We start from the raw sequence: 12,066 nt of genomic DNA, 5'->3' as shown, positions 1-12,066 counted from the left end.
TATTCATAGATCTTAATTTGAGTCTAACAACCTTTGGTGTAAAAAAAACCGAAAGTATAAAATACATATGGTATAAACATGTATTGGTTCACAACTTTTAAGTAAAAAATCTGAACTTTTTTAGGGGGATTGATAGAAAACCTAAGTCCGTCCGTGCTGCTTAACCTTTTTTCATGTTTAACTTAAAAGAAGTCGAGTAAATATTTGCTTATGCTGATTTGAATCGATTTAGTTGGCTTGGCTCTTATAAGTTATCAAGTCAAGATGAGCTAAACCTACAAATAAGAATTTAAACAAGCCCACAGATAATAATTAAAAAATTAGAAAGCCAATATATGAAAGCCACATAGATAGGATGATAGGAAGCAGATTAGAAAACCAAACCCATGTAGGGTGACTCATTTTGCCATGGAGAGTCTCGACCTCTCAATGTCACACATGGTCCATATCTTTTCAAGTCTTTCTCTTAGCCTCTCAATCTCTCTTATCCGACTAATCTCGGTTAACAGCTGCAACCCAGCTTCCTCGATCGGCAAGTTAACAACCGTTAACAGGCACCCAGATCTCGGTTAGCAGCTTGTGTCAACCTACAGCGACTCAACATCATGTCGACTTTTCCGGGGTATTGATTTGGCTGCTTGGCCCGTGCTACGAGAAAGGTGTCAATGAGTTAAGACTCAAAACTGCCCTTTCGTTCGGTTAAGCACTTTCTTTTTGCTCGGTTCTTTTGTATTAATCTTTTTCTAATGAGTAAGATTTTCAAATTAGCGCAAGTTGGCTTGAGCTGTAAGTGAGCGGAGTATGAGCTCAGTTTTCAGCTTGGTAGGAATATTTCGAGCCTTGCCGAACTGGTTCATATGGGGTGTCGAGCTCGGATCTACTCACTTGTTAAATAGCCACATATAGGACAGGGGAGAGAAGAGATGAGCTTTACATGAGTTTTTTTCTTCTTTTTTTCTAGGGTTTTCTTTACTTTTTAGTTTTGTTTTACAAAGGTAAAATGATTGAGGTGCCTTTATTTTAGACACGCGCAAACATCTACACCATAACTAACATTATTGATCAGTCTAGTATATAGTGTAATTAACAAGTTAACTAAAGGACTACCTATTTTTTTCTAGAATAAATACAGTTGCATTATGCATGATTTGAACTCTCATGTTACCACATGATGACTTTGACACACAAACCTAAACTTTACTTTCAATAGTAGGTGTATATAACTGAGTGAGCAATCTATTAAAGAAAGCATATTACATATAGTAGGTGTATATAACTGAGTGAGCAATCTATTAATGAAAGCATATTGCATGAAAACATTATAATTAACTTGATGTTTACTGACCAGCTGGTCACAAGCATGGAGTACATGTCACTCTTCCAGAATTCAGAGTCTTTAATTTTCTGGTAATTGAGTGTATGCATGTTTATTAATGTATGCATGTAGTAATATAAGTATATATATGGTTCATGGTACGACTGAACTGATTAATAGTTCCAGAGGAATGATGGGCCTTGCGAGATATCCCCATCATCGCTTGAATTATCCTCATTGTAATCTGGGAACTGAGGCACCATAGGTGGTGGCTGCATGAAATAGTCATCAAACCCTGGAAATATGCCATAATCCATCACATTATTAATATTATTATATTGTAAGACAACCGAAGACGATGAGGACTCTGAGTGCATCTCCATGGGCGCATCAGGAACCGAGTAAGTATGGCGAGCCGCATCAGGAACCGAGTAAGCATGGCGAGCCGCAGCAGCTTGTATCTCGGATGAAGAAAGAGTAGTTGCACCAGGAATGTTGGGTGGTTGGTCAGGAAAGTTGAACTTGGCAGCATGCCCACGAAGACAGAAGGCTGCCGCATCGAAAGCTCGAGCCGCTTGCTCGGGTGAGTCGTATGAGCCTAACCAGATCCTCTCACGGCTGTTGGGCATCCTGATCTCGGACACCCATTTCCCCCATTTCCTCAGTCTCACACCTCTATACTTTGGCTCATGCATAGAAGAAGATCCTCCTCTTTGTGATTCAGGTTTCATCATTACCGAATCTTTTTTTAGTGTTTGTTACTCTTACTCACTTCATAACTATACGACTTGATATATATGTGTGTCTTGTAAAGGTCAGCGCAGAAGAAGACGAAATAAGGCTTCGACTGATAAGTGAAATGTCAACGCGACCTTTAAAAGAATCTCACACGGGGTTCAAAAAAAAAAAAAGAGAATCTCACAAAAATTCTGTTGTTTTTCGCACAGCCCAGATAATCATCCAAAAAGTTGCTATCGTTGACTTTTACAGTTATACTAAACATCAAAAGCGGACCTAAAAATCTTAATTTCTAGAATCAGTTATATACGAATCATTACATGTTAATTTCTGAAATCAATCATATACGAATGATTATATATTTTAATTTCTAAAATTAATCAAAACTATACCACCCTGCTTGATAATATTGATTTCGTTGTATATGAAATGTTAACGAACGTCATTTATTAGAGAAAAAAGCAAATTAATTAAAAACTAAATTGATTAAAAGAGTATGTTATATAAAAGACAAGAGATGAAACTGAAAGTTAAAACAATAAAAAAATAGCATATAACAAAGGATAGTATTCACATCCCTATTACTCTTAATATATTATGGTACACGCAGTTGGGTACCAAAAATTTTGAAGTTAAGAAAGATCCATGTTAAATAAATCCATATTATATTTAGTTTCGTTTACAATTTAGGTATTAGTTTTACATTTACAACTTACAAATGTAAAATACAAATTACAAATCATTAAAAACTTTTTTATATACAATATTGAATGTCCTATATTTGGTAATGTTACGTTTACAATTTACGTATTAATATTATATATAGTTACAAATGTCAATTACACATTTCTAAAAACTTCTTTATATTTATAGGTTTTAAACCCGTGTGTACATGAATAGAAGAGTGTAAAAAAAATGTTGTAATCGAAATTCATATAAATATAATGAAAACCAAACCACAATACCTATTATAAATTAAAAGTAGTTGAACTTGTGCATTAAAACAGTTGAGCGATATCAGGTGTGGTGTTCGGTTTGCTCTTGTCTAGGTAGAATGTGATGTATTTTGGTTTTTTTATGCGATTTTATGGATCTTTGTTCTCCTATGAACAGACCTCGGTGTCTTTTTTGTGAACCAATTATAATATTTGATTTTGATTTGATTCGCAAGTACCTGAGGTTAACGGGAGGTTTTCAAGAACAATTATGAAGGATTGAAAGCTTATACGCAAGACAGGAGCTGAAAAAACGAAAATAGTGAATGAAACCAATGACTGATGCAAGGTGGTGCCAGTCTGGCACACCCTTGTGCCACGTTCAACACATTACAGAGCGCAACCTTGCGCCAAACATTAGACATGCATGCGAAAGTTTGAGTCTTCACCCTATTTAAAGATATCTTCAACGCCAAACACAAGTACCTTCAACTCTAGTTTTTTTGGCCCCCTCCCCCAAGGACGAATTTTCAAGTTCCCAACCTCAATTTTCATCGAATCTCTCATGCAATCAAGATCAACAACAACCTAGAAGATCAAGTCATGATAATGAGTGGCTAGAATCGTTTGTGACTACCTCCAGGTGGATGGTTTGTGTATGTGAAACTCAAACCTTGTTTGTTTATGTTGGTGCACTTGTGTCTGTACTTTGTCTGTATTCGGTCACGATATAAACGATGTCCTTGTCAGTCCTGTAAGTTGACCAAGTCAACCGTCCTCCTGGTTTGACTTGGACCAACAGTTAGGAATATGTTTGTAAAGTGTCTGAGTCGAAAGATGGGCCATCGAAGGATTATGTCTATCCTTCGATGAGCTCGAAAGATGTCCAACGAAGGATACTGTTGAACCTCGAAGGATATACCATCCTTCGAGGTAAATATGGATCCTTCGAGGGCTTTGTGATCGACAGATGATCTTTCGGTCATTCTGAATGATCCTTCGACCAGACCTGTTGTGTTTGGGTATAAATACCCATGCAGTGTGTTCATTTTAAAGTGACACAAGAGACACAGAGAGATAGATGCACACCGAGAGATAGAGAGATTCTTGAGAGCATTCTGTCCGAAACACACACACACTTTGAGAGTTTGCAAAACACATTTGTGAACATTGTGCTTATAACCGGAACCTTTCATTCGCATTAATACAAGTGGTGTTAATCGGTGAATCTTTGTGTGTTTGTGTTTGTGCTTGTTTCATCCCGGTTTGCTCACTAGCTTGGATTCCGCACTTGCTAGTGGGTTAGTATAACAAGGTTAAGGTTCGTCATCCTCCGAAGAGGGACCTACAAGTGGTATCAGAGCTAAGGCTCTTTACCTTGTTTAAACCCGGGTTTTGTTCAAGTTCTTGGTGTGTTTGGACACTTGATTTAGATCCCGTTTTTAGTGTTTTTCTTGGACTTCTTAGCATAAAAATGCGTTCTAAACCTTTCGGGAGTGTTCAAGGTTGGGTTGGGTAACTTAAAAACTTGTTTTTAAGAGACTTTGTAATTTCCGGCCAAATTCCGGTCATTATTCCGGTGACTGGTTTGTGGATAGGGTTGTCCATTTTGGGTAACTTTTTCAAAGTTGGTAGAAAGGTACGTCTGACCATACCTTTTGCCGAAAGTTGACCTTCACCAACCCATCACCTTTTCACCAACCTTTCACATCAGTGTCAGTGTGTCAGTGGGTTTCGAAGGATATCTTTCGACATCGAAAGACCATCTTTCGATCAAGGAAGCTTCGATAGATATACATCTTTCGACCCATCCTTCGAAGTCAGAGTGTTATCCTTCGAACCAGGGAATCTATTCGAAAGACAGTTCATCGAAAGATAAGGATATATACTCGAAAGATAAGGATCTTTCAAATAGTGAATCCTTCGAGTTTGTGAATCTTTCGAAATCATTGTTCGAGATACAACAGTGATCTTTCGAGCACTGTTGATCCTTCGAACAAGATTTGATCTTTCGATTGTGGTCTGTTTGTTGTTAACAAGTTTCTGTTTTTCAGATCTTTCGAACCAGGATCCTTCGGCTCTGTGTGATCTTCCGGGTGGCCATCATCTTTCGAGACATTGATATAGAATTTATTTTTCTTATCAAAGATGAATCCGAGTTGGTGGGGAACTCCGGCTCCAGACAGTGGAAAATATACAAGTTCGGGTTCCACTCCCTCATGGTTGGGTACAACGACTCCAGACAGTGGAAAATACACGTGTACAAGTTTATCTCCATCATGGGCCGAATCTCCCACACCACCTCGAATTACTGCAGAAATGTGGGCATCGGTTACTAATCAAAAGCAAAGTGAACCGAAAATAACAACAGATTGGTTTGGCAATCCAATACAAGTTCCTGTAAAGCCAGCTCCAACCACAGACTTGTATGGAAATCCATTACCCCCAGTTGGTTTACAACACCACCGTTCTACTGTAGAACCGTCATCTCTTGATACAAAGAACAGTAGTCAGACAAAATCGGCGTTGTATGCTGAAATTGTCAAAGATGCAAGCAATGGTGAATCCTTGGGAAATGATGACAGTTCTGAACATGACAGAAGTTCAGATGAAGATGTCTCAACTTCAGTTGAGGGTGATACAACTTCAAGTTCAAGTTCGAGCGAGGATGGATCCAAATGTGAATCATCAAGGGAGGTTATTAATTCTAATGCAGAAAGGCCAACACCTGAGAGTGATTCCAGTCAGGTATGTGCCGATAAACCCACTGCTGTAGATTGTGATAATTGTGCTAGATTAAGAGTTAAGTGTGCTGATCTAGAAGCAAACATGTCTGAGTTGCAAGGCAAACATGATGCTTTACAAGCTAGTTTGTTTGACTTGCAAGACAAACATGTTTCATTGAATGCCAAGTGGTGTGAATTGCAAAGCAAACACGAAGCTTTGCAAGAGAAATATGATGTGACATTTATCCACAACCAGAAGTTGACCGTGGATCTTTCAAAATGCACTGAAGCCAACATGTTTTATGAGAACCATGAAAAAGAGTTTAAGTCGGTAATTGAGAACTTGAAGAAAGATAAAACCGAATTAACAAAAATGGTTTCCAGAAAACAAACTGACATAAATTTGTATATATCTCGCCTTGAGACTATGCAAAAAGAGATGGCTTGTGTGAAAATCGAAAGTGAGGCGATCCAACTTAAGCTAGACAGTTATTTGAGCTCTAGCTATGTGTTGGATCACATCATTGACGTTCAGAAAGAAAAACGGGATGTCACATGCATAGGCTACAAGAAATGTCCACCACCAGTGAGACATAATTATAATGCATTGCCTGACGAGGAGGATAGAGTGTTCTTTGAACCGTCTGTTCCTCTAGATGTAAAGGAGTTTGCAACAGGACTCGGATATAAGAAAGATGTGTCATCCAATTCAGATGTATCAGCAGATACATGTGTGTCCTCTGCTGAACTGAATCAGGATCCTCCAGTCATTACTGAGGATGCTGATTCTTCTAATGATGAATCTGATGATGCTGTCCCAGCAAAGTCTGATGCGGAAGTCAAAGATGGGGACATACCTCTCGAGAATTACATTCTATGTGATCCTCCTGCAAAACCCGCTAAGACTGTTGCAATCGAGTCCTCGTCTGCACAAGAGTCGGAGGGTGTGAACTTGCTGTACATTCTCGTTGGTGATGATAAAATTTATTCAGACAAAGATTTTCCGATTAAGAATGTTAATCAATCATTAATCAGTGAAGTCTTTCAAAATTCGACAAGTAAGTTTTTGGGAAAAACAGGATCACGTGTTACAGTTACACAGTGTCCTCCTATTCCAAAGGCTGAAATTCGAAAACAATATGGCAATCAAAAATTACCAACAGAGAAAAGGCAGACAAATCATACCAAACCTAAAGGAAAAGCACCGACTCAGGGTCAGAAGAAACAGACCCAAAAGAAAAACAAGAATGTGAACTTTGTGAAATCTAAGGGAACGGACAAAATCGAAACTTTTGAGAACAAATCTAACTTAGATTTTGTTAAACAAGCAACAGTGTTGAAAAGAAATGATCCAAACTGTTCAAAACCTAGTACCTCGGGATCACAAAGTTCATCATCGTCGGCAAGACGATCACATGATGCTTCGGGGATTGTTGAACGAAGATATTGTTTTGAATGTGGTACAATTGGACATATAATTCGAAATTGTCCATATCTTCATAAGTTGAAAGCAAAGGTTGATGATCCCCATGAACAAAATCATGCCGCCCAAGAGAATAGAAAAGGCAAACAGGGCGAAAACAAGAAAAAGGATCGGAAGATAAACTTCGTGAAATCAAGAGGGACTGATAAAATTGATACTTTCAAAAACAAATCCAACAAGGATTCTGTTAAACAAAGTAAAATTTTGAAAAGAAACAGTCAAAACAACTATACACAACAAACAAACGGTTGTGATGTAGGACCAAGTACCTCAAGATCACGAAGTTCATCATCCAGCTATTACAGTTATGATACTCCGAGGTTTGTTGAGCGGAGATCATGCTTTGAATGCTGTGAGTATGGACACATCATTAAGAATTGTCCATATCTCACCAAGAGAAAGTCAAAAATTGATGCCCCCCATGGTAATGATTACCATAAACGATCTGTTTCACCAAAACAGGACCCTCGTTTTGTTAAACAACGAGAAAAGAAACAGAAAAAGAAACAAAGAAAAGAAGTTGAAAAAGTTTTAAAATCGGAGGTCATCCAAACAAAATCTGTTAAATCTGATGTTAAACATGAAAAACAGAAACAGATTTGGATACCAAAACCAGTAACTGTTTCAGGGGGAGCTGCATCAATTCCGAATCATCGGGAAATGGATGTTACAATTCTTGATGATGACGGACGACCCAAGTCTGTGAAGGCTTGGGTCCCCCTCTCCAACTAATTTCTGAATGAGTGTGCAGGATGTTCCAGGAGGAACTATTGATAGTCTTAGGATTGTTGATAGTGGAGCGTCCATGCACAAGATTGGCGACATAAGGCTCCGAAATATTGTTATATCTAGGAGAATGTTGTTGTCATTGATGGAGAGGAAGGAAAAAGAAAAGAAGACAAAAATGTCTGATGAAAGAATGTGGCTGAATGAAGTTGTAAAATTCGACCAAATGAAGAACGTGCCAAAATTTGGTTGTTATGGTTCTTGATCGGGTACTCAGGAAAGATTTGAATAAATTGTACGCACTAGAAGCACGTCTGAAGTTCACAATCAGCAAGATAAACGTGCAGTGTACATTTCTTCGCGGTGTGATTGAAGAAAATGTGTTTGTTGAACGAACTACACCGGATGTGCAAATGTCTTGGCGTGGATTGAACAACCACACACTACTTCTCAAGAGGAAGACAAAGACCTTCGCTGGTGCAATGTGGAAGACCAGCCGGAACCAAAGGTTTTTGATCATGTTGCTGTGAAGAGATTCTCCAGTAGCTACAAAATCGACTTTGAAGTCCACACCGGGTGGATATCCAGTTTGGGAGAGTGCTCAGATTCCTTGCAATGCACGAAACAGTTGCAGGATACGGTTTTTAAAATTTCTAATCTCTCCTATACTTGTTGATTTTTAAGCTGCTTTATGAATTATTATCATCTCATACAGCACTCTTTGACCTGACACATTGATCTCGAATATCACCTCACACGTGATTGTTTCTCTATGAAACTCGTCAATGTTGTCATGGTCCGCACCGCTTACCGACATGCCAACTGATTTTTCCAAAATTCAATAAAATCATTTCTGATTAAAATTAATTTTGGTAAACGGCATTGAGGTAAAATACGAGTAAACCAACATCGGAAAATCATTTTTGTAAATACCTTTGTGTTTTAAATTTGTCTTAGTTTATTGATTTTAGGGGGAGTAAATCCAAAAATCTGAAAATCCAAAAACATCGAAAAATTTCAAAAACACAAAAACAATAGAAAAGCAAAAATGAGTTTCCTGGCGAGCAAAAGAGAAAATGATAGTACATCAGTGGTCTATCCAAACCTCTTTAAACCTTAAATGCAAAACGATAAGCAGCTCTATATAAGATGTATCGGTAGGCTCACAATCATTTTAAAGTGTGCAGGGTGATATAAATCTTAATCGACTGAAGATCAGGTGGGAACCATTCATTGGCATATGGTCTTAGTACCGAAATTTCGTTTGAGAGATTGCCGAGGTTCTGAGATATTCGGTCTTTATGCTGCTTATCATCTGGGTATCATGGTTGTATCTTTTACCGAAAAATAACGGGGACGCAAGTCTAGATCTTCCATGATACTATACATACGTGTACATATTACATACTGCATTCGACCTCAATAAGTGATAAACAATCACATGTCCATATCAAATAAGTGATAAAATATCACATCTTTCCGGGAGTCAAGTTCGTCTCTCTGCTGTACGGAAGTACTGACCTGTTCACGGACTTGCTCCTGTGCCTTCATGCATATGAAAATCAAGTTCCTCATCAATAAGTGATTATATCACATAGGGCTTGTTTTCAAATCAAAATAAGTGAGAATCTCACATCATATACGGTCAAACAGATGATAATCGGTATACTCACCGGTAAGATGAACTCTCGTGCATACCTTGATACAGGAATGTGTCGTGATGTGGATGAACACCGGTCGGTAAGTATAAATCATACCTTAACGTATCTCCTAAACATGATTACATCTGATAAGTTGAGCTTAAGTGGACAACAATACCGATAATTGTTATAGGATGCTTATCTTAATGTTAACTAATTGAACAACAAGAGTGTTTTGGCTTGACCGTACACTGATATGATTCTCTTACCCTCGAAACTCAAAAAAAAAAGAATGTATGTATATATTTATTTACCGCTTTCAGTCTTTACATTTGAAAAATTCAAAAAGCCAAAAAGATTTTAGTTCTACTTTATTTTCGATTGTACGATGTTGGATCTCGAGTCTTCGTTACCTGAAACCTGAACGAAAACCGAAATTGACTAAATCTTCATAAACGGTCAAAATTTGCAAGTTTTGAAAGTTAAACTAAAATTGACAAATTTATTAAACTTTCAAATTGTCGGACGTGTTTGATTGTGACATGGTCATACGTGTGTCATTTGTTTATGCTAACTATATTCTAAGCAGTTGTTCTCATTACGCGTTTAGATTTCTTGCATGTGCAGATTATAAAGGCAAGGAGAACATGGTCGATGACAAGCTTCAGAATGAAGACACGACGTGAAGGCGCTCAAAAGATGAAGATGATCGAGTTGCCGCTGGCCATCATCAACACCACAAGGATCTAACTTCATAAAGATCAAGTTTTTCACGAGCATAACTCAAGGGGGAGCTTATGTTAAGGGGGAGTTTGTCAACACACTTCCTACATGATACGGGGAGTTTGTTGATACACTTTTTGCTTTCAAGACGTGAAGACTTTGAAGATCCTCCGACATTGAAGACTCGAAAGGACATCCGAGACTTGAAGACACAAAGATCAACGATGATCAAGATCGAGACAAATCTGCATCCATCGAAGATCAAGACAAAGCTACAGCCAAGGGGGAGTTTGTTGGTGCACTTGTGTCTGTACTTTGTCTGTATTCGGTCACGATATAAACGATGTCCTTGTCAGTCCTGTAAGTTGACCAAGTCAACCGTCCTCCTGGTTTGACTTGGACCAACAGTTAGGAATATGTTTGTAAAGTGTCTGAGTCGAAAGATGGGCCATCGAAGGATTATGTCTATCCTTCGATGAGCTCGAAAGATGTCCAACGAAGGATACTGTTGAACCTCGAAGGATATACCATCCTTCGAGGTAAATATGGATCCTTCGAGGGCTTTGTGATCGACAGATGATCTTTCGGTCATTCTGAATGATCCTTCGACCAGACCTGTTGTGTTTGGGTATAAATACCCATGCAGTGTGTTCATTTTAAAGTGACACAAGAGACACAGAGAGATAGATGCACACCGAGAGATAGAGAGATTCTTGAGAGCATTCTGTCCGAAACACACACACACACTTTGAGAGTTTGCAAAACACATTTGTGAACATTGTGCTTGTAACCGGAACCTTTCATTCGCATTAATACAAGTGGTGTTAATCGGTAAATCTTTGTGTGTTTGTGTTTGTGCTTGTTTCATCCCGGTTTGCTCACTAGCTTGGATTCCGCACTTGCTAGTGGGTTAGTATAACAAGGTTAAGGTTCGTCATCCTCCGAAGAGGGACCTACAGTTTAGTTCTTTGGGTGTTTTTCATTACTTGAAAGATACTTGTGGTTTATCTTGTGTAAACGAAATGTGTGTGTTGCAATTATTCATCTTTTACCATTTGCATTTGGTTTTCTTGCATCGTGAGTAGTTTGGTTATTAAGAGGATATTTGGCGCTTATGATTTGATAATTGAATTGAACTGGTTATTATTTAAAACTTGTCTTTGATTATCACTCGAATTAAACCGTTAAAAAGGTCTTTTGGTATTTATCTAATTAAATAGGTTTGGGTAAATCATTGAACCGAAAATCCAGACGGGGTAGTTTTTCTTTACAGTTTGATAACTTTCTTAATCATAATCAATCAAAACATTCAAAACTCAATAAAAAGAATAAATTTTCTTAGTATTTAGTTAATTTAGGCTTTTACAATCAAACACTAACCAAGTATTCCCTGCGGAGATAACCCTACTTACCCCTGCTAGTAAAGATACTTAGAACATAATTTTAAATTTGTTTTTAACCGACCACTATACTAATTTAAATAATCTACGTTTGTAAATATATGTCGTAGTTTATCCAAATCTAATGTGGTAAAAAATATGTGGTCTCACATTTTAATACCCCTGTCTTATTACGGCGAGGCTCCCAACTAGTTGCCAATAAAAAAACAAAACAAAAGAGAGTGTGTAGAGGGGGGCATTTTTTATCCTCGTTGCGGACCTTTGATTGTTTTTGGCATTCTCAAGGGTTCTACTTTGCGCCATTTTTAACCCTTTTGACCAGTTACCTAATTAGTGAATTATTTCACATAAGTAATTGTGTCTATATTGCCATCTCTATC

The 12,066-nt window shown here is 37.9% G+C and overlaps 1 protein-coding gene across 1 annotated transcript; it reads right to left on the bottom strand.

The window, feature by feature from the left end:
* Positions 1–1,488: 1,488 nt before the first annotated feature.
* Positions 1,489–2,049, bottom strand: LOC110934202 (ethylene-responsive transcription factor ERF017). The gene has a single exon (XM_022177385.2). It carries the CDS (start codon positions 2,047–2,049, stop codon positions 1,489–1,491), a length of 561 nt encoding a protein of 186 aa, XP_022033077.2.
* Positions 2,050–12,066: the final 10,017 nt, after the last annotated feature.

Source organism: Helianthus annuus, chromosome 4 (assembly GCF_002127325.2).
Source record: "Helianthus annuus cultivar XRQ/B chromosome 4, HanXRQr2.0-SUNRISE, whole genome shotgun sequence".
NCBI classification, from domain to species: domain Eukaryota; kingdom Viridiplantae; phylum Streptophyta; class Magnoliopsida; order Asterales; family Asteraceae; genus Helianthus; species Helianthus annuus.
The sequence above is the reverse complement of the archived record's forward strand: the minus strand, read 5'-3'. Positions and strand labels throughout refer to the sequence as shown.

Bases quoted from the DNA above. Each gene is read 5' to 3' on its own strand.
- LOC110934202 (XM_022177385.2), bottom strand. From the start codon at position 2,049: ATGATGAAACCTGAATCACAAAGAGGAGGATCTTCTTCTATGCATGAG.